We start from the raw sequence: 26,770 nt of genomic DNA, 5'->3' as shown, positions 1-26,770 counted from the left end.
AAGCCTTGATAGCTTCAGGTTGGATGAGTCAGATATCATGGTGAGTTTTGACGTCGTTTCCTTGTTTACGAGAGTACCACTGCGAGAGTCACTAGAATTGATTAGTCAGAAGTTTGACGAGAAGACCACTGAACTTTTTAGGCATGTCTTGACTTCCACGTATTTTCTTTTTAACGGAGAATACTACGAACAAACGGAGGGAGTCGCCATGGGTAGCCCACTCTCACCGGTGGTAGCGAATTTGTACATGGAGAACTTCGAGGAGGAAGCCCTGTCGTCATCCGAATGGAAACCTACTTGCTTTTTCCGTTACGTGGACAACACGTTTGTCATCTGGCCACATGGTATGGATAAACTCCTTGACTTCCTCACACATCTAAACTCCATACACCCCAACATCAAATTCACTATGGAGACTGAAACGGAGGGTAAATTACCTTTCCTTGACGTCTTGATCAAGAGAAGGGCTGACGGCACCCTAGGTCATGGGGTGTATCAGAAGACAACGCGCACTGATCTGTATTTGCACGCAGACAGCTGCCACCACCCTTCACAGAGGAATGGGGTACTTAAAAGTCTAGTACATAGGGCGCGCACTATCACTGACACAGAGAGTCTACCCCAGGAATTGGAACATCTGAGAACTGTATTTCGAAAAAATGGGTACTGAGAGTGGCAGATTCAACGTGCTCTCCGCCTAACCACTACAGCACAACCTGTGGAGATGGATGAAATCACGAGGGAGGAGGTAGGCACTGCGTTTATTCCATATACAGGCGCACTCTCGGGGAAAATCGCCCGCATTTTGAAGAAACACCGGGTCGGAACTGTGTTTTGTCCTCCGAATAAAACTCATGTACTGGTGGGGAGCGCCAAAGATGACCTCGGTTTGAGGAAGGCCAGCATGTACCAGATTCCGTGTCAATGTGGCAAGTCGTATATTGGTCAGACGATGCGTACTGTCGAGGATCACTGCCGTGAACACCAGAGGTACACTCGACTGATATATCTGAGCAAGTCGGCGGTCGCTGAACATTGTTTGTCGGAAAATCACGCTATGGAGTATGAACGCATGAGGATTCTGGCACAGACGTTGAGAGAGGCCATCGAAATTCACACCAATGACGACCTCATAAACCGTGACTGTGTCTATAATCTTAGCAAGGCTTGGGAACCAGCGATTGGGTTAATCAAGAGTAAATCGAGCAAACGTATAGTTGTGACGACCACGGCGGACAGAGCCATCACACCGACGTCATCTCAGACGCCGTCGCAATCTGTTCCACTGCGTGACCGTGGTGCGGGGTGTGGACGGCGGAGGGAGTGCGCCGCAGGCGGAGGGTATTTAAATCAGCCGCCGCCGCGACCGAACCCAGTTCCCCCTGAGCAGCCATAGCGTACGGATCTCCGTACTGGCATACCGGCACGTTCACAGGAGCTCAGTCCGTCAGTTCACCTGATGATGGCAACATGTATGATCGCCGAAATATCGTGCCCGTTGGACACTGTAGACCGGCAGTACACCCGTGGATATTTTGATTAATTTTGTTGTTGTTTGTTTGAGCTGCCACCATAGAGGCCTCACATTTTGTTGCAGGACGTGGATTTGGTCTGCTAATGTACTCTGGTTCTCACTAGTAGCACCTGATTAAAACTAACATACTGACACCATTACAGGTTAAGGAAGCCACACTCAAATTGCCATTTTGTATAATTTTGTAAACACTGCCAGCAACATTTAACTGAGAAGACAAACCATCACAGCTAATAGAACTCAGACCACTCTGAACTGTGAATGTCGGTTGATTAAACCACTTATGTCTTAATGTTTCATCTGGAACTTGCACTAGAATTAAAAAAGACATTAGATGCACCTGCTGGCACATTAGGTCTTGACACTACAGGAGGATGGATGAAAATGTTTTGTGAGGATGATTCAGCACTCACACTTTCTGCCAGCTCAAAAGCAAATCCATCTTTGTTACTCATGGATAAGCATGAGAGCCATATCTCAATAGATGCTGAAGATCCGTGTCAGGAGAAGATTTTATCAATTATACTTCAGTGCACCAATAAATTGCAGCCTCTTGCATCAGCATCATGGAACCATCACATACATATTATAATACTCCTGTAGATACACAGATGAGGTCACACCCAGCTGAAACATTGCCAATTTACAATGTCGCTCATAGTGTAGGAATAGCATACCCCAAAGGAATGACTAGTTAATATCATTGATGGATTTAAGAAGACAGGCAATTTTTCTATTTTATCGCTATATGTTCAATGAAGATGGTTTTTCCATCCTCTGTTACAGAAAGACCTCAACATGAAAGCCTGGAAAAAAACATAGCACCTCTCATGAGGTCCCTGCACCTGAAACTGATGTGCGACATCCATCAAATTTTGATAATAAACACTGTCTACAGTGATGAGTTCTTCACAACTACAAGGAAGACTAACACCTATGCCCTCTCTTCAGAGAAAAGAGTAAACTACAAATGAAACTAGAATGTAAAGGCATTATGAGACATAAACCAAACCAGCATTATTTCTAGATGATAGCGATCTGACGAAAGTAAATTAATTTTCCAAGATTCCTGAGATACTAAGAAATGTCATGTGTCACAGCTGTTTCAAGAGTCAGAACTTGTAACTAAAGCTTGGAGCACTCGCCCACATTGGACAAAATTTTTTTAGTAGAGTTTAAGTCAAAAAAGAATATATATTTTGTACAAAAAAACTTACAACTGTAGGAGAGTCATCAAAGTGTGAAATGAAATTTTTTAGGAAAAGTTTGAGACTCTACAATAGATTTGTGATGCCTCTAGTTCTCCAATATTTCTTACATTGACAAGAAATATATAAAACTCTTACTTTCAAACTCTGCCACAATGCATGACAAAAAAACTATGACAACACTATATGTAAATTGAAGGGGATCACTGCTATTAGCTGCAGTGGGACATTAAGCGGAATCAGTGGTGACAAGCGTAAAAGTGTACCGGACCAGGATTCAAACTCGGGATCTCCTGGTTACTGGGCAAATGCGGTAACGACTGCACCATCGGGGACACAGTGTTATCGCAACTGCACAGACTATCTCGGTATGCCTCACGGCTGATCCATACTCCCACCGAGCACCACCTACCTGCAGTCCCTGTGGTGGCACTCAGTGGCAGTGTGGATTGGCTGTGAGGTGTACCGAGATAGTCCATGCAGTTGCAATAACACTGTGTTCTGGAAGATGCAGCGGTTGCCGCACCTGCCTAATAGGCAGGAGATCCCAGGTTCGAATCCCAGTCCAGAACACATTTTCGCTTGTCACTGCTGATTCCACTTAACGTCCTGCTGCAGCTGATGGCAGTGATTCCCCTTCAATGTTTCACAGCTGCAGGATCTACTTGGTGTCTGTTCTTTCAAAGAAACGGACACGCTGCTTTCAAGAAATGACACTAATCTGCTCTTCATTTGAGATAAATTTTGTGTATTATGATGTTCATTAGGATTTGAGATACTGTCTCAATGTTCTCATGATAATAATTAATTGGGGCAGAGAGACACCTATTGTTTTAAAATATAAATTAAGATGCTATAAAATATAATTGTACCTCTCTGCATTACTTTTGCACATTATACATTGTTACCATATGATATTATGTTTATAAAGTGTTTATAGAGTTTAATTTGAGTCTCAATTTCTGCAGCTCACTATTCCCATTTCTTCTCTACCACTGCATGTAACTCTGAAATTATATCATACACCTTCATAAAGATTGAGACATGAAAAACTACAATGTCGTCAACCACAAAGATATTATATGCTTAATATCAAATATTTAAAGCATTAACTCATTTGTAATTAGATATCTGAAGCTGTTTTATACATGGGAGTTCAATTCCTTGAAGAATCAGTGGTTTTTATTTGATATATATTAAACTGCCCAATGAGCTGAAAAAGTTATTAAATATATCAATTTAAAATGCAGCTAAAACATTCTTCATAAGCCAAGCATACTACACAATCAAAAGACTACTTAAAGAATTCATAGTAGTGGTTAATAAAGGAAGGGGATAATTATGACACTGTTACATTACAATACTGTAATGCTTCTGAGTAACAGATTTAGGGGCTTGAAGGGTCTTTGATGCAGCAATTAAGAGCAAATGTGTGCTTATATCAAAAAGCAGCATACAATAGGGTCCAACCTAATAAGGCAGCACAGTTATGAATATGCAGACTTCATCTTTGGGAAGATTTAGCTTCCTCTGCTGACCATCATGATTTAAGTTTTCTTAAATAATTTCAGGTAAATGCCAGGATGGTAACTTCATCAAGCCATGGTCGACCACCTGTCCTACCCTCTCATGGTATACTTACATATTCTGTGTGTACATATATTTTTGAGCTATTTATTTTCACTGTAATATGACGACAAATCCAGCATCATTGTAAGGTGATTCATGGGTGAATAAATAAAACTATACATGCACCAAGTCTTAAATATTTGTGAAGACTTCGCCTCCAAGCAATGATCTGTTGGGCACAGTTATATTTGTGAGACGTTTTCCTCAAGCTGAATTTTATCTTTGGAGTGTTGAAATTCAAAGGTAAACTTCGCATTTTTGTTGTTCTGTTGTATTGTCTCAGGATATCTTTGCTTTTCCAGTGTGCTGAAGTACTGTGCATGTGCGAAGAAATATTATCAACAAACTACAGTCAGTCTTATTCTGCAATAGGTTCAAGAGCTATTCCTGGTACCATCCTATCTGAATCTCCGCACATTTATTGCACAAATTAACATTATTTCATTCAACATAACCAGATACTGTTCATTATTTATCAAAATACATCAAGGTGCTGGAAACAGTAAAGTGCAAAAAATATACAAAATAACAAACTTAAAAAAAGGTTGCCGAAGCAATGAAAAAAGCATGCCAAATTCAGAAGAACGCAAAATCTCCAAGACTGGCTAAGTTTCACGGACACTCGAAATTTAGTGCAGATATCAAAGCGAGATGCTTTTAGTAGTTTCCACAATGAAACATTGTCTCAAAATATGGTAGAAAACCCAAAGAGATTCTGGTCGTATGTAAAGTACACCAGTGGTAAAAAAACAGTCAATACCGTCACTGTGCGATAGTGATGGAAAGGTTACCAATGATGAGGTTACCAATGATGATGCCACTAAAGCGGAGTTACTAAATACAGTTTTCCGTAATTCCTTTGTGAAAGAAGACGAAGTAAATATTCCAGAATTCGAAACCAGAACAGCTGTTGAATGGGAGACATAAAAGTAAATATCTTAGGTGTTGCGAAACAACTCAAATTGCTTAACAAGGGCAAGTCTTCTGGTCCAGATGGTATACCAATCAGGTTCCTTTCAGAGTATGCAGACACAATAGTGCCTTTCTTAGCAATCATATACAACCGCTCACGTGACGAAAGGTCTGTTCCTAAAGACTGGAAAGTAGCAGAGATCACACAAATATTCAAGAAAGGAAATAGGAGTAACCCATTAAATTACAGACCCATATCACTGACCTCAATTTGCAGTAGGACTTTGTAGCATATACTGTAATCGAACATTATGAATCACCTTGAAGAAAATGACTTATTGATACATGACCAACACGGATTCAGAAAAATATTGTTCTTGGGCAATGCAGCTAGCTCTTTATTCCCATGAAGTAATGAGTGCTGTCAACAAGGAATCTCTTATCTATTCCATATTCCTAGATTTCCAGAAGGCTTCTGATACTGTTCCTCACAAGTGACTATTAATCAAATTGCGTGCATATGGAGTATTGTCTCAGTTGTGACTGGATTCGAGATTTCCTCTCCGAGAGGTCACAGTTTGTAGTGATAGACTATAAATTAAAAAGAAGAACAGAGGTGATATCTGGCATTCTGCAGGGTGGTGTCATAGGCCCTCTCCTGTTCCTGATTTACATAAATGATCTACGTGATAATCTGAGCAGCCCCCTTAGAATGTTTGCAGATGACGCTGTTATTTACTGTTTAGTAAAATCATCATACGATCAATTCCAATTACAAAATGATCTAGAGAGAATTTCTGTATGGTGCGAAAAGTGGCAATTGGCACTAAACAAAGAAAAGTGTGAGGTCACCCACATGGGTACTAAAAGAAATCAGATAAATTTTGGGTATACGATAAATCACACAAATCTAAGGGCTGTCAATTCGACTAAATACCTAGAAATTACAATTACGAGCAACTTAAATTGGAAAGACCACATAGATAGTATTGTGGGGAAGGCGAAACAAAGACTGCGCTTTGTTGGCAGAACACTTAGAAGATGCAACAAACCCACTAAAGAGACAGCCTACATTACACTTGTCTGTCCTCCGCTGGAATATTGCTGCGCGGTGTGGGATCCGTTCCCGATAGGATTGACGGAGGACAATGGAAAAGTGCAAAGAAGGGCAGTTTCGTGTTATCGCGCAATAGGGGTGAGAGTGTCACTGATATGATACGCGAGTTGGGATTGCAGTCACTGAAACAAAGGCGGTTTTCTTTGCGGCGAGATCTATTTACGAAATTTCAAGCATCAACTTTCTCTCCCGAATGCGAAAATATTTTGTTGACACCCACGTACGTAGGAAGAAATGATCATCATAATGAAAAAGGGAAATCAGAGCTCGAACGGAAAGATTCAGGTGTTTCTTTTTCCCATGCGCCATTCGAGAGTGGAATGGTAGAGAAGTAGTATGAAAATGGTTCGATGAACCCTCTGCCAGGCACTTAAGTGTGAATTGCAGAGTAACCATGTAGATGTAGATGTAGGTTTGTAAACTTTTTGCGACAAGATTTGTACTGTAAGGAACCTACTTTACAGTTGAAAATTCTCTCTCTATTGCATTTCCCCTATGATAGATGAGATTAATTTTTAACAGAATGAGCATCCTGTAAAAGAATTTCCTTGTCTTTCACGTATCTTGATCTTTGACTGTGGTATGAAAAATACTTTGATTAATCATTAGGATAATAATACTTCCCTTCAACATTAACCACTCCATTAAGCTCTTTTTCTATCACTGATAATGTTTTGTCCAACACTAAAACTGTTTTACACATTTTCCACTTAATTTTGAGTACTCCAGTACAATACAAATATGTGGAAAAATGAAAGTATTTCTGGCAGATAGATGGTGTCCCTTACTAAAATCCTTAGTATTCAACATTTGCACTGTTGCTGGTATGGTATCAATTACTTCACAGTCATTCCCAATTCATTTCAGATCTATGGCTATCTCGTAAAATAATAGTTGTGAACTATTGCTGTATATTGCATATAAGACCTACATAGATATAAACTACTGAATGTGCCACTGAAGAAGACACAAAACATGACCTGCATCACACCTTTAATTCACATTTGAACTGCACATTACTTTGCAGATAAGTACAGAACAAGTTATTTGTGAGCCCTGAAATGCAACATCCTGAGGCAATACAAAAGAATAACAAAAATGCCAAGCTTATCTTTGAATTTCATGCAACTTTAAAATCATAACACTGCATAGCAACAAGCCATATTTGAAGTTCACCAGCTTTGACAGATGACACTATTGCTACTCTTGGCAAATTTTCAAAGTTAACCCAGTACTGTTGCACATCAAGTAAACTGATGTCTCCATTATTGTGTGTTAATGTGAAAACAGTCCTCACATAGATCTGTAACTAACTAGTAACTAAAATCTTTAAATTTGTACGTGCTACCAATATGAACACTGTTTTATACACCAAGTGCAAATAGAAAAAACACTGAAATCTGGCATGCATTTCTAGTGCCAAATGTGTGTTGAATATAACTTGACACAGAAATGCTATCTTTTCTTGTAATGCTCCAAATATTAAACAATGCACATATTCCTCACAAAACTTCGGTGCCTAATGTTGATATGTAAATTTCAGCTCTGACCACCAGTAGTAACTGTCGCAGAATTGGTCTGCCAAAAGTAACCTCACCCTGCCAAACCAAGTTTGTCGTGAGACCTTTAGATTGCAAAGTTGCTAGTGGCACTCTTATGTATAAGGAGCAGTCAAATGAAAAAGAGACAGATGGGAAAAACAATGAGCAAATTGTTTATTATTTCAAAGTACTCACTGTAATACATTTATCTCACTGTGACACAAGACAGGCAATACCTTTGTAGAAAAATGTTTCCATCTGCCCATAAAACCACCATTGTACTCAAGTGTGCACTTACTCATCTGAAGCAAATGTAGAGCCAAAAGTATTTTCTTCAGGGCTCCAAAAATATGAAAATTCCATGGGGAGAGATTGGGACTATATGGTGGTTGTGTAAGAGCTTTCCAGCAAAACTTCTGCAGTGTACTCCAAACCACCTTGGAAACATGTGGACAGGCATTTTGTTTCGATTATGTGGCAGAAGTTTCAGCTGGAAAGTCCTTACACATCCTCCACACAGTCCTGATCTCTTCCCCCGTGATTTCCAGTATTTCCAAATTTTTAAAGCCTTTAAAGAGAGAGACAGAGAGAGAGAGAGAGAGAGAGAGAGAGAGAGAGAGAGCAAATTTTTAAAGCCTTTAAAGAGAGAGACAGAGAGAGAGACAGAGAGAGAGAGAGAGAGAGAGAGAGAGAGAGAGAGAGAGAGAGAGATATCTGCTACAGATGAAGAGGTGCACACCTGGGTACAATCATAGTTCTGAAGGCAACTGAAAACTTTTTTTCCATAAAGGCAATGGCTGTGTTGCCTCACAGTGGGATAAATGTGTTAATAGTTATGGCAATTACTTTTAAAATAATGTACAGTTTACTTACTTTCTTCAGCTGTCTCAATTAGCATATTAATAAAACTGAAAAATGTTGCTAACCTTTTGGACAAGGTCTTTTTTCAGAGCTTATTAAGAATGTGTGACCCCCCCCCCCCCCCATCCTCCACCTCCCTTGCCTCTCACCTCCACATAGGTATATCGTAATTGGGGACCACCTCACAATACAGTGCTGTAGAATGAGTTGTAGTATTTACTCTTTTCATTATTCCCTAATATATTATCTTTTCCCAAATAATTACAAATTCTCTCGCATGTGTCTTGAATTATTTTTAAAAGTTGTTGATAAAAATGAGGTAGGTAAGCAATCCATTACTATTCTTATCTCACTTTTGTAAAGTGGCTTGATAACAGCTGCTGCTTTAATTTGAAATGGAAGCAAAGGAGGGGAAAACAAATACACCAGAATATTAACATGCAAAAATACTCTATTTCCAATTAATTTTATATGAACAAATGCAACCAATGTGGCAGTAACATATGAAGCGTTTTCTTTGTATCAAGTTACATATTCAATACTAACTAAGAATAGTCTTGGTAAAAGAACTGACAGCACCATAGTATTAGTATTGATCAAGATGCACTACAAATATCACAAAGGCAAGAATGCACTGATGATTACATACTTTTGTGCTGCAGTGTACATGAAAAACTTAGTTACATGTGTTTCTTCGAATTCAGCACACTTTTCAACATTCAAAAGAGTATAAACAAGTTCAATATGAATTTTAATGATGTGTCTGAAAATACTGTAACATCAAATTATTACAGCAAACATCTTTCTACAAACACATTAAAGTCAGAAAAAGGAAACTAACTACCAATATCAAGGATCACACTTTGGAATGATCATTTTACTGTATATATTACTGCCTTTATTGACAGACACTACAATATGATACCCATTTTAATTATTTTGCATATCTGTAAAAATAACAAAGACACACAAACACAAAAAAAAAAAAACATCTTTATTTAGTAATTTGTCAGTCAACCTCTCTCAGTGCAAGTGGCAAAGGAATGTTAAACATTTATAGAAATAGCTAGTTCACCCAGTTTTAACTTTAAGAACACCTATCCTCCTCAAATAGCGAACAATGAAAGGAGCTGCTGTTAGTGTTATGCCAATTCTCACAGGAGCACAAACTTTATGAACAGCATAGGCCACGACAAAAGTGCTAGCCCCTGCAGCGACATCACTAGCACCAAATGTCCGAAGCAAGGCTGCAACATCTAGTCCGCTAGATTAAAGAAACAAAATTTTAGTATAAGTAATAATAATAATAATAATAATAATAATATAATAGAAGGAAACATTCCACATGGGAAAAATTATATATAAAAACAAAGATGAGGTGACTTACCGAACGAAAGCGCTGGCAGGTCGATAGACACACAAACAAACACAAACATACACACAAAATTCAAGCTTTCGCAACAAACTGTTGCCTCATCAGGAAAGAGGGAAGGAGAGGGGAAGACGAAAGGAAGTGGGTTTTAAGGGAGAGGGTAAGGAGTCATTCCAATCCCGGGAGCGGAAAGACTTACCTTTGGGGGAAAAAAGGACAGGTATACACACTCACATATCCATCCACACATACAGCCACAAGCAGACATATTTAAAGGTCTCTAAATATGTCTGCTTGTGGCTGTATGTGTGGATGGATATGTGCGTGTGTGCGAGTGTATACCTGTCCTTTTTTCCCCCAAAGGTAAGTCTTTCCGCTCCCGGGATTGGAATGACTCCTTACCCTCTCCCTTAAAACCCACTTCCTTTCGTCTTCCCCTCTCCTTCCCTCTTTCCTGATGAGGCAACAGTTTGTTGCGAAAGCTTGAATTTTGTGTGTATGTTTGTGTTTGTTTGTGTGTCTATCGACCTGCCAGCGCTTTCGTTCGGTAAGTCACCTCATCTTTGTTTTTATATATAATAATAATAATAATAATAATAATAACAAAGTTTTCTGTGAAAATGGAAAATTATAATAAGCAATTATTTTCAATAACAAACAGAAAGACATATCTAAACTGAAACTATATACTATTTTATTATTTCATCAAGTGTGCAATAAACATGTCTGACAAGTATCAGGTGTAAGCAGGCCTGAGCCATGTTTTAGAACGTTATCACAAGTGATTCATCTTAATACTTATGTTTTCATTAAAGTGTCCCCTCCAAGCTTTTGATTTGACTTGTAACGCATTCAGTTTAAGTTTACACAATGTTTGGCGCAGATGCTCTTTCAATTAGAAGTTTTATGAGAGCAAAAGTTTTTTAGCCTAGGAAAAACACAGTGTTGATATCAGTAAAACGATGTTTTTGTGACCTGAATACACTGCTACAGATGTAACTGCCTTCTATATTATGGAGCGAAGCAAGTGTAACTAATACATGATTTGAGGAAGAATTTTACAGAGGGAGGTCAGCAATTTACATCTCTCACTTTTTGGAGGCTTTTATTTATCTGTTTTGCATAGCAGAGTTTGAAGTAGCACACTGCACCAGGGCATCAGGGAACAACAAAAGAATGTTGTTCTTCATAGTAATGTTAGGTCAAGATATTCATACAAGTAATGTTCCATGTTGTAACACAAGAAGTTATTGTACAAGGGGCAACCAAATGAAAATGGACAGATGGAAAAAAGAAGGTAAACTGCTCATAATTTCAAAAGTAATTGCCCTAACTGTTACGACACTGTGAGACAAGATGGTCAATGTCTTCATGGAAAAATGAAGGTGCCTATGGAAGTTTGGTTGTACCTGGACATGTACCTCTTCATCTGAAGCTAATGGAAGGCCACGTATGTCTGTCTTAAGGACTTGAAAAATTTGTAAATTGTATAGGGAAAGATCAGGGCTCTATGGAGGATATGTAAGGGCTTCCTCCACTAACTTCTGCAGCTTACTCGAAACAACCTTGGCAACATGTAGGAGGGTATTCTGCTGGCAGGATGTCTTGAATATGCAGCAGAAGATCTGCTGGGAAGCCCTTCTACATCCTCCACACAGTTCTGATGTCTTCCCACCAAATTTCCATGTTTTCAGAGTGCTGAAGCAAGACATTCATTGTTGTCAATTTTCTTCAGAAAAAGAGCTGATGTCTGGATACAATCATGGTTTTGTAGGCAACCACCAACATGAAACTTCCTGCCAGATTAAAACTGTGTGCCGGACCGAGACTCGAACTCGGGACCTTTGCCTTTCGTGGGTAAGGTTCGCAGGAGAGCTTCTGCAAAGTTTGGAAGGTAGGAGACGAGGTACTGGCAGGAGTAAAGCTGTGAGGACGGGGAGTGAGTCGTGCTTGGGTAGCTCAGTTGGTAGAGCACTTGCCCATGAAAGGCAAAGGTCCTGAGTTCGAGTCTCGGTCCGGCACAGTTTTAATCTGCCAGGAAGTTTCATATCAGCGCACACTCCACTGCAGGGTGAAAATCTCATTCTGGAAACCACCAACATTTTTACTTGAAGGCATTGACCACTTGTCTCACAGTGAGAGAAATATATGGGAAGTGTTCAGTAAGTAATGCAACACATTTTTTTTCTCAGCCAGTTTTGGTTGGGGTGGGGAGTGGAAGATGTGGGACATCTGGGAATATTCCCACTTCAACCCCTATAGTTTCATGAAGTTCTGATAGCTGGCAATACTATACATAGCCTTCAAAATGACATCTGTAATGGAGGTGTGTTCCAAACAGAGAGCTCTCACCGAGTTTCTTTGGCAAAAAACCAAAGCATTGCAGATATTCATAGGCAACAGCAAAATGTCTACAGAGATCTGGCAGTGAGCAAAAGCATAGTGAGTCATTGGATGAGGTGTCTCAACATCACAACAAGGTTGCACAAACATGTCCAATCTCCAACGTGTCAGTGGCAGCACACAGCTGTGATTCCTGCAATGTTAGAATGTGCAGACACACATTCAAGGTGACGGATGGATCACAGTCAAACACCTTGATGCCCAACTGGACATCCCTGCTGGTAGTGTGGACACACTCGTCCACTGACTCCAACGCCAAACTGTAGAGTGGTACCATGCGACCATACAGGACTTCCCAAGTAAGGTGGCCTAAGCCTGTCACTTTGAATGAAGATTATGTTGAACAATAAAGTTTTGTAGCCAAAAGAATGGAGAATAATATGGTTTATTGAAATCTTGAGTAAAACCAATCTACTTTCAGCAAAAAAGTGCTGCATTACTTACTGTATGCACTCATATTAACAGTTATGGTGATTATTTTCAAAATAATAAACAGTTTACTTACTTTTTTTCATCTGTCTGATTTTCATTTGACTGCCTCTTATATATTGGGATGCAATACATGGAAATGGTGACAGAATAAATACTACTTGTTCACTTATAGGAACTTGAAATTTTGTTGAAGCTTATCTGATACCAGCTCAAACACAACTGCATTGGAAAGAAGTTTGCTTGGACTGCATCAGCATGGTCAGAATGTAATTTAATTTCAGGTACTGAAGTTCACAGGGAAAGAAGATAGCCAACTCTAATATGAACACACTAAAATTTGAACATTTAAAATTGGAACATTGCAAGTCTTTAAACACTCACTGAAACTCTTCTAAATGAGCCAAGACAAATGGCACATTTATATGGTCCAAAAGTAGCATAATAAGATGCATATTGCACGGAGCCAAGAGTCAGCAGGTAGACATCACAACTGACAATGGTTCAGCAGCAGTTGAAGAACAAAGAGCGACTGTAATAAGTGTAATGGGAATGGCAGTTAGGCACGGAATGATGTACAAAGCTGAAGTAGTATGAAGAAATGCTATGACTAGAAGAAATGTATGCGAGAACCTGCAACACATGAGCTTGAAATTTTTATGATGTTGTGTGACTGTAGAAATAGGAATTTAATCTTACTTGCAGACAAATAAGATTGCAAGAGATATTCATAAATGTTAAAAATGAATAGTATCAATAAAAGTATTTTTTTTAAATCTGCGAATATTAATATTTCTGTTACTACCAATAACTTTATAATGTAATTGGATAGATAAAAAAAATCTTTTCACCAAGCAGTGGCTGGAGAACACATATACAAAAAAAGTTTTTGCATATGCAAGCTTTTGGAGCCAGTGGCTTCTTCTTCCCGAAGAAGGGTTGACGAGGAAAGAAGACGGCTTAAGGAAAGGGACTGGAGTGGTTTAGAAAAAGATGTATAATTCAGAAAAGTCACATAGAACCCCAGGGCAAGAGAAACTCACTGGACGGGATGAGAAGGAAAGACACTGCCGAGGACTGCACCACATAAGATTCTGGACGACTTTCCCAAACTCTACTTTTTTTTTTAAAACCTCTCCAATCCTTTTCCTTCACCCCTCTTCCTTCCCCTTCAACATTTCTTCCAGAAGGAGCCACTGGCTCCAAAAGCTTGCATATACAAAACCTTTTTTTTGCATGTTCTCCTGCCGCCACTTGATGTGTAGATTTTTTATCAATCCTATTACATTATACTGTCAAAAATTGATATTTTCATTGTTATACCATTAATGCTATGTTATATAAAATCACATCATAAAAGCTGATGTTATGAATAACAGTAATAATTGAAGTTTCAGTACTTTATGTGGATGTTATTCAAACTATTAATGGTAATTAGTAAAAATGAAAATTGTCCAACTGATTATCAAGGGCAATTCAGCTTTACATAAATTAAAAAGTAAATCCAATATTACAAAGAACAACAAAGAGAAATGTGGTTTCACAAAATGAGAAGAACTTCCACAGGCTAAGTATCAGCTGTGGTGATGAATCCATTTCTTTCCTATTATCCTACAATTAATACACTCCTGGAAATGGAAAAAAGAACACATTGACACCGGTGTGTCAGACCCACCATACTTGCTCCGGACACTGCGAGAGGGCTGTACAAGCAATGATCACACGCACGGCACAGCGGACACACCAGGAACCGCGGTGTTGGCCGTCGAATGGCGCTAGCTGCGCAGCATTTGTGCACCGCCGCCGTCAGTGTCAGCCAGTTTGCCGTGGCATACGGAGCTCCATCGCAGTCTTTAACACTGGTAGCATGCCGCGACAGCGTGGACGTGAACCGTATGTGCAGTTGACGGACTTTGAGCGAGGGCATATAGTGGGCATGCGGGAGGCCGGGTGGACGTACCGCTGAATTGCTCAACACGTGGGGCGTGAGGTCTCCACAGTACATCGATGTTGTCGCCAGTGGTCGGCGGAAGGTGCACGTGCCCGTCGACCTGGGACTGGACCGCAGCGACACACGGATGCACGCCAAGACCGTAGGATCCTACGCAGTGCCGTAGCGGACCGCACCGCCACTTCCCAAGCAAATTAGGGACACTGTTGCTCCTGGGGTATCGGCGAGGACCATTCGCAACCGTCTCCATGAAGCTGAGCTACGGTCCCGCACACCGTTAGGCGTCTTCCGCTCACGCCCCAACATCGTGCAGCCCGCCTCCAGTGGTGTCGCGACAGGCGTGAATGGTGGGACGAATGGAGACGTGTCGTCTTCAGCGATGAGAGTCGCTTCTGCCTTGGTGCCAATGATGGTCGTATGCGTGTTTGGCGCCATGCAGGTGAGCGCCACAATCAGGACCGCATACGACCGAGGCACACAGGGCCAACACCCAGCATCATGGTGTGGGGAGCGATCTCCTACACTGGCCGTACACCACTGGTGATCGTCGAGGGGACACTGAATAGTGCACGGTACATCCAAACCGTCATCGAACCCATCGTTCTACCATTCCTAGACCGGCAAGGGAACTTGCTGTTCCAACAGGACAATGCACGTCCACATGTATCCCGTGCCACCCAACGTGCTCTAGAAGGTGTAAGTCAACTACCCTGGCCAGCAAGATCTCCGGATCTGTCCCCCATTGAGCATGTTTGGGACTGGATGAAGCGTCGTCTCACGCGGTCTGCACGTCCAGCACGAACGCTGGTCCAACTGAGGCGCCAGGTGGAAATGGCATGGTAAGCCGTTCCACAGGACTACATCCAGCATCTCTACGATCGTCTCCATGTGAGAATAGCAGCCTGCATTGCTGCGAAAGGTGGATATACACTGTACTAGTGCCGACATTGTGCATGCTCTGTTGCCTGTGTCTATGTGCCTGTGGTTCTGTCAGTGTGATCATGTGATGTATCTGACCCCAGGAATGTGTCAATAAAGTTTCCCCTTCCTGGGACAATGAATTCACGGTGTTCTTATTTCAATTTCCAGGAGTGTAGTTTCTACCTGTTTTGTAACCAGAATCAACAAGACTAAAAGTTTTCGGGATGTTTGAGGCAGTACCTTGCCTTATTATTATACAGGGTGATTCAAAAAGAATACCACAACTTTAAAAATGTGTATTTAATGAAAGAAACATAATATAACCTTCTGTTACACATCATTACAAAGAGTATTTAAAAAGGTTTTTTTTTTCACTCAAAAACAAGTTCAGAGATGTTCAATATGGCCCCCTCCAGACACTCGAGCAATATCAACCCGATACTCCAACTCGTTCCACACTCTCTGTAGCATATCAGGCGTAACAGTTTGGAAAGCTGCTGTTATTTCTCGTTTCAAATCATCAATGGTGGCTGGGAGAGGTGGCCGAAACACCATATCCTTAACATACCCCCATAAGAGAAAATCGCAGGGGGTAAGATCAGGGCTTCTTGGAGGCCAGTGATGAAGTGCTCTGTCACAGGCTGCCTGGCGGCCGATCCATCGCCTCGGGTAGTTGACGTTCAGGTAGTTACGGACAGATAAGTGCCAATGTGGTGGCACTCCATCCTGCTGAAATATGAATTGTTGTGCTTCTTGTTCGAGCTGAGGGAACAGCCAATTCTCTAACATCTCCAGATACTGTACTCCAGTTACAGTAGCACCTTCGAAGAAAAAGGGACGCTGACGCCTAGTCAACAGCGCCTCAAGCGAACAAATGTACAACTAAATGAAACTTTATAGCTCCCTTAATTTGCCGACAGATAGTGCTTAGCTCTGCCTTTTGTCGTTGCAGAGTTTTAAATTCCTAAAGTTGTGGTATTCTTTTTGAATCACCCTGTACTATTACATTTTGAGTGCCTCATTCTAAAATTTATAGAATTGTCTGACAGCATACAAATTTTATAACAAAAAGTCTATAGTTGATGTATCATTGCATTTGTGTTCTACCACGTTTCTCTTCTCTTTACTAGTTTCCACGATCTGCAAACCTAACTTTTGTTGGGAAATACCAGCAATTACTATATGTACATGACGACAATACTATTCTTTTCCCAACAATTCACTGCTCAAAATATATGACATTGTTCTGTATACCCATGAATCTTTGGTAGTTGTGGTCACTGTTTTTATTTATATTGTACTAACATATACTGAATTTTTTCTTTGTGGATTCCAACTTGTTTATGAACACAAAACGATGCTGAGTAAGTTAATGATCATTGATGAAGCAAAGATGAAGATGATTAGGGTTTGTAGGTGGCTGAACAGTGTTTATTAGCCCCTTTATCCTCACAATCAACAAGCCAACAGTGCAATTTTGCAAAGAAAGCAGTACAGAGTTGGGTCAACACTTGTGGTGCTGGCACAAGAAATGACTTAAAGAGAATAATAAGCAGAGGATCGGCAATACAAGCACTTGACATACACATGTAAAGGTACAGTAACTGGAGGATAAAAGCTTCCCTGCAACATGAACTTTGGCAGGAGATGTACCCTCATGGCTCCTCCTCTCCCGTCTGCACTGACACCATGAGAAAACATTATAAAAAAGAAAAGTCTTCAGTGTATTAAGTGTTATATGGAAAAATAACAGATTTCAAGTGTAAGGAGTCATATTCATTTACATGACTGTGTGTGTCTCTTCTTTTGGACATGTCCGAAAGAATGGACACCATGTGGAATCCACAGCTATGATACATATTATGTAAACTGGAAAGGGAAGGGAAAAGGGGGAAACTCTTCAATCCAGCCATACAGCCGGTCTGATATTCCGTAGGCTCTCACTTTGTTTATCAAGCGACAGTGCGGAACTGTATCGAAAGCCTTCCGGACGTGCCCCCTGCCGCCGTTGGATAAGCAGCTGAGCAGCAAGTCGTATACTCCTAGCTCACTCATTTGTTACATAGTTTAATTCTTAATTTCTTTGCGTGTTTTTGGTACTTGCATTGTTTAATTCATAAATTTCGGGCGTATTATAGTATTTGAGAGTTGTAGCATCGCGTTTTAGTACCTGAATAGTGTAAATTCGCGTAGTCGTTTGTTTACTGTTTTGTTTTGAACGGCCAGTGTCGGTTGGTCGCAGTCAGTGTGCCCCCTGCCGCCGTTGGATAAGCAGCTGCAGCAGCAAGTCGTATACTCCTAGCTCACTCATTTGTTACATAGTTTAATTCTTAATTTCTTTGCGTGTTTTTGGTTCTTGCATTGTTTAATTCAAAAATTTCGGGCGTATTATAGTATTTGAGAGTGTAGCATCGTGTTTTAGTACCTGAATAGTGTAATTTCGCTTAGTCTCCTTCCGCCGCCGAGCAGTGTCAGCAGTGCGCAAGTAGCAGCATTACTGCATTTACTAGGCAATCTTGTATTTTAATAACCGTTTAAATTTTGTCGATTTGTTTGCGCTCTCTGTAGATTAGTTCAGACGTTCTTCGCAAAACAGTTTTTAGCATGGATAGGGACTGCAACTGCTGTGTTCGGATGTGGGCTGAGTTGGCATCCCTTCGCTCCCAGCTTCAGGCAGTGTCGGCTTCGGTCACACAGCTTGAGGCTATTGCCAATGGGCATCACTGTGGGGGTCGGGATGGGGGTTTGTCGGGGACGGCCAGCTCGTCCCACGCATCCCCTGATCGGACTACGGCTGTGGTTGCCCGGGATACTGCCCGCATTGAGGCTGATCCCTCACCTGTGGTAGAGTGGGAGGTCGTTTCAAGGTGTGGCAGGGGGCGAAAGACATTCCGGAGGGCTGAACGGAAAGCCTCTCCAGTTTGTCTGACGAACCGGTTTCAGGCTCTGTCTCAGGCTGATACTGATCTTCGGCCTGACATGGCTGCTTGTCCTGTTCCAGAGGTTGCCCCTCAGTCTGCAAGATCCGGGCAGTCGCAGAGGGTGGGCTTACTGGTAGTTGGGAGCTCCAACGTCAGGCGCGTAATGGGGCCCCTTAGGGAAATGGCAGCAAGAGAGGGGAAGAAAACCAATGTGCACTCCGTGTGCATACCGGGGGGAGTCATTCCAGATGTGGAAAGGGTCCTTCCGGATGCCATGAAGGGTACAGGGTGCACCCATCTGCAGGCGGTCGCTCATGTCGGCACCAATGATGTGTGTCGCTATGGATCGGAGGAAATCCTCTCTGGCTTCCGGCGGCTATCTGATTTGGTGAAGACTGCCAGTCTCGCTAGCGGGATGAAAGCAGAGCTCACCATCTGCAGCATCGTCGACAGGACTGACTGCGGACCTTTGGTACAGAGCCGAGTGGAGGGTCTGAATCAGAGGCTGAGACGGTTCTGCGACCGTGTGGGCTGCAGATTCCTCGACTTGCGCCATAGGGTGGTGGGGTTTCGGGTCCCGCTGGATAGGTCAGGAGTCCACTACACGCAACAAGCGGCTACACGGGTAGCAGGGGTTGTGTGGCGTGGGCTGGGCGGTTTTTTAGGTTAGATGGCCTTCGGCAAGTACAGAAAGGGCAACAGCCTCAACGGGTGCGGGGCAAAGTCAGGACATGCGGGGACCAAGCAGCAATCGGTATTGTAATTGTCAACTGTCGAAGCTGCGTTGGTAAAGTACCGGAACTTCAAGCGCTGATAGAAAGCACCGAAGCTGAAATCGTTATAGGTACAGAAAGCTGGCTTAAGCCAGAGATAAATTCTGCCGAAATTTTTACAAAGGTACAGACGGTGTTTAGAAAGGATAGATTGCATGCAACCGGTGGTGGAGTGTTCATCGCTGTTAGTAGTAGTTTATCCTGTAGTGAAGTAGAAGTGGATAGTTCCTGTGAATTATTATGGGTGGAGGTTACACTAAACAACCGAACTAGGTTAATAATTGGCTCCTTTTACCGACCTCCCCACTCAGCAGCATTAGTGGCGGAACAACTGAGAGAAAATTTGGAATACATTTCACATAAATTTTCTCAGCATGTTATAGTCTTAGGTGGAGATTTCAATTTACCAGATATAGACTGGGACACTCAGATGTTTAGGACGGGTGGTAGGGACAGAGCATCGAGTGACATTATACTGAGTGCACTATCCGAAAATTACCTCGAGCAATTAAACAGAGAACCGACTCGTGGAGATAACATATTGGACCTACTGATAACAAACAGACCCGAACTTTTCGAATCTGTATGTACAGAACAGGGAATCAGTGATCATAAGGCCGTTGCAGCATCCCTGAATATGGAAGTTAATAGGAATATAAAAAAAGGGAGGAAGGTTTATCTGTTTAGCAAGAGTAATAGAAGGCAGATTTCAGACTACCTAACAGATCAAAACGAAAATTTCTGTTCCGACACTGACAATGTTGAGTGTTTATGGAAAAAGTTCAAGGCAATCGTAAAATGCGTTTTAGACAGGTACGTGCCGAGTAAAACTGTGAGGGACGGGAAAAACCCACCGTGGTACAACAACAAAGTTAGGAAACTACTGCGAAAGCAAAGAGAGCTCCACTCCAAGTTTAAACGCAGCCAAAACCTCTCAGACAAACAGAAGCTAAACGATGTCAAAGTTAGCGTAAGGAGGGCTATGCGTGAAGCGTTCATTGAATTCGAAAGTAAAATTCTATGTACCGACTTGACAGAAAATCCTAGGAAGTTCTGGTCTTACGTTAAATCAGTAAGTGGCTCGAAACAGCATATCCAGACACTACGGGATGATGATGGCATTGAAACAGAGGATGACACGCGTAAAGCTGAAATACTAAACACCTTTTTCCAAAGCTGTTTCACAGAGGAAGACCGCACTGCAGTTCCTTCTCTAAATCCTCGCACAAACGAAAAAATGGCTGACATCAAAATAAGTGTCCAAGGAATAGAAAAGCAACTGGAATCACTCAATAGAGGAAAGTCCACTGGACCTGACGGGATACCAATTCGATTCTACACAGAGTACGCGAAAGAACTTGCCCCCCTTCTAACAGCCGTGTACCGCAAGTCTCTAGAGGAACGGAGGGTTCCAAATGATTGGAAAAGAGCACAGATAGTCCCAGTCTTCAAGAAGGGTCGTCGAGCAGATGCGCAAAACTATAGACCTATATCTCTTACGTCGATCTCTTGTAGAATTTTAGAACATGTTTTTTGCTCGCGTATCATGTCATTTCTGGAAACCCAGAATCTACTATGTAGGAATCAACATGGATTCCGGAAACAGCGATCGTGTGAGACCCAACTCGCCTTATTTGTTCATGAGACCCAGAAAATATTAGATACAGGCTCCCAGGTAGATGCTATTTTCCTTGACTACATCTACATCTACATCTACATTGATACTCCGCAAGCCACCCAACGGTGTGTGGCGGAGGGCACTTTACGTGCCACTGTCATTACCTCCCTTTCCTGTTCCAGTCGCGTATGGTTCGCGGGAAGAACGACTGTCTGAAAGCCTCCGTTTAGTATTTCAGCTTTATGTGAGTCATTCTCTGTTTCAAGGCCATCATAATTCCAGAGTGTCTGGATATGCTGTTTCGAGCCACTTACTGATTTAACGTAAGACCAGAACTTCCTAGGATTTTCTGTCAAGTCAGTACATAGAATTTTACTTTCGAATTCACTGAACACTTCACGCATAGCCCTCCTTACACTAACTTTGACACCGTTTAGCTTCTGTTTGTCTGAGAGGTTTTGGCTGCATTTAAACTTGCAGTGAAGCTCTCTATGCTTTCACAGTGGTTTCCTAACTTTGTTGTTGAACCATGGTGGGTTTTTCCCATCCCTCACAGTTTTATTCGTCATGTACCTGTCTGAAACGCATTTTACGACTGCCTTGAACTTTTTCCATAAACACTCAACATTTTCAGTGTCGGAACAGAAATTTTCGTTTTGATCTGTTAGGTAGTCTGAAATCTGCCTTCTATTACTCTTGCTAAACAGATAAACCTTCCTCCCTTTTTTTATATTCCTATTTACTTCCATATTCAGGGATGCTGCAACGGCCTTATGATCACTGATTCCTTGTTCTGCGCTTACAGAGTTAAAAAGTTCGGGTCTGTTTGTTATCAGTAGGTCCAAGATATTATCTCCACAAGTCGGTTCTCTGTTTAATTGCTCAAGGTAATTTTCGGATAGTGCACTCAGTATAATGTCACTCGATGCTCTGTCCCTATCACCTGTCCTAAACATCTGAGTGTCCCATATCTGGTAAATTGAAATCTCCACCTAAGACTATAACATGCTGAAGAAATTTATGTGAAATGTATTCCAGATTTTCTCTCAGTCGTTCTGCTGAGTCAGGAGGTCAGTAAAAGGAGCCAATTATTAACCTAGCTCGGTTGTTGAGTATAACCTCCACCCATAATAATTCACAGGCAGTATCCACTTCTATTTCACTACAGGATAAACTACTACTAACAGCAACAAACACTCCACCACCGGTTGCATGCAATCTATCCTTTCTAAACATCGTCTGTGCCTTTGTAAAAATTTCGGCAGAATTTATCTCTGGCTTAAGCCAGCTTTCCGTACCTATAACGATTTCAGCTTCGGTGCTTTCTATCAGCGCTTGAAGTTCCGGTACTTTACCAACGCAGCTTTGACAGTTTACAATTACAATACCGATTACTGCTTGGTCCCCGCATGTCCTAACTTTGAGGCTGTTGCCCGTTCTGTACTTGCCCGAGGCCATCTAACCTAAAAAACTGCCCAGTCCACGCCACACAACCCCTGTAGCCGCCTGCTGTGTGTAGTGGACTCTTGACCTATCCAGCGGAACCCGAAACCCCACCACACTATGGCGCAAGTCGAGGAATCTGCAGCCCACACGGTCGCAGAACCGTCTCAGCCTCTGATTCAGACCCTCCACTTGGCTCTGTACCAAAGGTCCGCAGTCAGTCCTGTCGACGATGCTAAAGATGGTGAGCTCTGCTTTCATCTCACTAGCGAGACTGGCAGTCTTCACCAAATCAGATAGCCGCCGGAAGCCAGAGAGGATTTCCTCCGATCCATAGCGACACACATCATTGGTGCCGACATGAGCGACCGCCTGCAGATGGGTGCACCCTGTACCCTTCATGGCATCCGGAAGGACCCTTTCCACATCTGGAATGACTCCCCCCGGTATGCACACGGAGTGCACATTGGTTTTCTTCCCCTCTCTTGCTGCCATTTCCCTAAGGGGCCCCATTACGCGCCTGACGTTGGAGCTCCCAACTACCAGTAAGCCCACCCTCTGCGACTGCCCGGATCTTGCAGACTGAGGGGCAACCTCTGGAACAGGACAAGCAGCCATGTCAGGCCGAAGATCAGTATCAGCCTGAGACAGAGCCTGAAACCGGTTCGTCAGACAAACTGGAGAGGCTTTCCGTTCAGCCCTCCGGAATGTCTTTCGCCCCCTGCCACACCTTGAAACGACCTCCCACTCTACCACAGGTGAGGGATCAGCCTCAATGCGGGCAGTATCGTCTGAACTAATCTACAGAGAGCACAAACAATTCTACCCAAAATTTAAACGGTTATTAAAATACAAAATTGCCTAGTGAATGCAGTAATGCTGCTACTTGCGCACTGCTGACACAGTGCTCGGCGGCAGAAGGAGACTACGCGATTTTAAACTATTCAGGTACTAAAACGCTATGCTACAACTCTCAAATACTATAATAAGCCCGAAATTTATGAATTAAACAATGCAAATACCCAAAAACACGCAAAGAAATTAAGAATTAAACTATGTAACAAATAAGTGAGCTACGAGTATACGACTTGCTGCTGGCACCTATTTATCCAACGGCGGCAGGGAATGCTCAGCGATTGCTACTTACTGGGCTGTTTCCCTGATTTACGTACACCAAGGTTGTCCTTGACACTACCAAGAAGGCTCTTGGTTTTGCCTGGAGGATGGAAGATGGTTTTCACTTGGTGTTTACGTAAAATGCGTCCAATTTTTCCGGATAAGGCCCCACAAAATGGAATAATAGCCAAGGCTGCTGCCTCCTGAGGTTCATCCTCAGTTTCTGCCGGTGCTGCAGGCGTGGGATGTAGAGCCTTCCGAATTTGCCCTTCCTTGTAACCGTTCCTCCGAAACATGGTCTTCAGATGGTCCAATTCTTGTTGGAGACTGTCCCTGTCGGAGATGGTGTGAGCTCTGTGTACAAAGTTTTAAGCACACCAGTCTTTTGTGCTGGGTGGTCGCAGCTAACCACATGTAGGTACAAACCGGTATGCGTCTTCTTCCTATACACGCTGTGGCCCAAAGTGCTGTCAGCTCGTCTTCTAATCAAAACATCTAGGAAAGGGAGCATCCCATCTGTTTCGATCTCCATGATGAACTTAATATTCTCGTGTCTGGAGTTGAAATGTGTGAGGAAGTCTGCCAGTTTCTCTCTTCCATGTGGCCAGATAACAATGGTATCTTCCACATATCTAAAGAAACAGATGGGTTCCTGATGTGCTGATTCAAGAGCTCCCACCTCGAAATGTTCCATGTACATATTTGCGACAACAGGTGAGAATGGACTCCCCGTGGCTACTCCTTCTGTCTGCTCATAGTAGCCGGAATCCTTGAGAAGCATCAGAGTCTTCCCCTTGACCCTCTTGGTAGGATTGGTGTCAAGCTTGCGATATGCACTGTCACTAGTAGGCCCCGCATCTTCTCAGCATAATCCTGTCGGGATAGGATCACTCTTGTGTTGCCCTTGTCTGCAGATAATATTACTATGTCTGGATCTTCTCTTAGCTCCCGTATGGTGGCACTCTCCCTGTATGTAATGTTTGGTTTCATCAGTTTTGTTTTGGTTAGAGCTCTGCAGGTTTCGCAACGAACTTCTTCAGCAGCTTCAGGTGGAAGTCGAGCAGCTGTTTGTTCCACTGTGCTAATCATGTCAGCAATGGGTACATCTTTAGGAGTTGGAGCGAAATTCAATCCTTTCTTAACAACCGAAATAGCGTCATCATCCAGTTCCTTGTTAGTGAGATTGATGATGGTCTTTCCGCTGCCATCAGAAGGTTGTTTCTCCGATATACATTCAAACTTGGATGCCTGTCGTTTGGCTGACTCCCTCTGGGTTGAGTCTGCTGTGGCCCATGTGACACCATCAACCCAATCCCACATCCAGGGGTTGAACCGGTTGGCAAGTTGTAGATGTAACTGTAGGAGTTCTTTGTTGGTAGTATCGAAGCGCCACCGCGTGAAGCGAGCTCTCTCTCGTACCAAAGCTAGGGTGGCACATTTCTTGATTCTTCTGGCCGCCGCTGAGTTGATGTGATGCTTGACCTTAGCAAAATTCAGTACCACATGTTCTTCTTGGCATTTCATAAGAAAAACAAAAGAACTCAAAAGACAAATTCTCCGATGATGCAGCTTGTCGATCCTTTTCATGCTGCGATACATCTCCTGCCCGAAGAGGTATGTGATATGATTCTTTAATTTCTCCAGGCATATTTTATGACTAAATAAATGTCGGGTGAACAGCCTGGTATGAGTGTGCATAGGACACAATATTTTGGCAATCGACCACGTTGCCATCATCAGGTGTGCTGATTTAGTGACCGGTGGTGGGGCGGCGCCAGGTATATATAGTACAAACCCCCTCCTGCTCCTCCCTATGAGTCGGTGTGGTCCATGCCCTGCATGCGGTCCAGGTACAGCATCCGTTCTCCCGCCATCTGGGCGCTGCGTCCTAGGTCTCCTCATTCAGGAGGGTCTGCCGGCACCATTTTTGCTATTCTTCCCTCCTCCCCCGAAGTTGGTACACTCTGGGAAATATCCTTTTTCTTCTTAATCCAGGTGATCGCATGTTCCCACACCTTGCTAAGGATGTAACCGCTGTCATGATTTAGTTGTGGCTCCTTTACTCTGATCTCTATGGCTTCTTTGATGACACAGTCCCAGTATTTGAAAGTCTGTGTCAGGATTTCAGTTTGGTCATAATCCATGCTGTGGAGTTCCGACAGGCAATACTCAGCGATTGCCGACTTACTGGGCTGTTGCAGTCTAGTGTGCCGTTGATGTTCTGGGCATCGGTCCTCAATCGTACGAATGGTTTGACCTATGTATACACTACCGCACTGGCAATGTATCTGATAAACCCCTGACTTATGTAAACCAAGGTTGTCCTAGACACTACCAAGAAGGCTCTTGGTTTTGCTTGGAGGATGGAAGATGGTTTTCACTTGGTGTTTACATAATATGCGTCCAATTTTTCCGAATAAGGCCCCACAAAATGGAATAGTATCCAAGGCTGCCTCCTCCCGAGGTTCATCCTCAGTTTCTGCCAGTGCTGCAGGTGTGTGGGATGTAGAGCCTTCCAAATTTGCCCTTCCTTGTAACCATTCCTCTGAAACACGATCTTCAGATGGTCCAATTCTTGTTGGAGACTGTCCCTGTCGGAGATGGTGTGAGCTCTGTGTATCAGTTTCAATAATCTGACTTAACAAACACCATACTGAGTTAAAAGCTGCTGATTATACAAAAGTGACAACAGAGTTCACTGTTGTAACTACACAAATTCTGCAGATGATTATAGAACAAATATTACTACCCACTGTAACTGAAATGTGTCACTACATAGGTTCTATATGTTACAGCAAGGGAAATGATCAGCTTGCTGCATTCCTACTTTCACTGTTCTGAAATATACATACTGTTAGTTATTAGACTAAATAAATTATGATACACGTGTGTGACATGGTTTGGCATCATCATGAAACAATGACTAAGGAAAGGACGTCACTGAATTCCTTTTACACAATAATAACATAAATATGTTCATAAGAACACACGCGCACACACACATGCACACGCAGATTATAT

General features: G+C 42.4%; 1 protein-coding gene across 1 annotated transcript in view; it reads right to left on the bottom strand.

The window, feature by feature from the left end:
* Positions 1-9,235: 9,235 nt before the first annotated feature.
* Positions 9,236-26,770, bottom strand: part of LOC124615891 — a 67,149-nt gene continuing 49,614 nt past the window's right edge. The window contains exon 3 of the mRNA XM_047144064.1: positions 9,236-10,066. Coding sequence (XP_047000020.1) covers positions 9,874-10,066 — 193 coding nt within the window. The 3' untranslated portion in view covers positions 9,236-9,873. The remainder of the gene's footprint in view (positions 10,067-26,770) is intronic.

This window comes from Schistocerca americana, chromosome 5 (genome assembly GCF_021461395.2).
Source record: "Schistocerca americana isolate TAMUIC-IGC-003095 chromosome 5, iqSchAmer2.1, whole genome shotgun sequence".
Classification (NCBI taxonomy): domain Eukaryota; kingdom Metazoa; phylum Arthropoda; class Insecta; order Orthoptera; family Acrididae; genus Schistocerca; species Schistocerca americana.
Note: the sequence above shows the minus strand (reverse complement) of the source record. Positions and strands in the feature narration are given on the sequence as shown.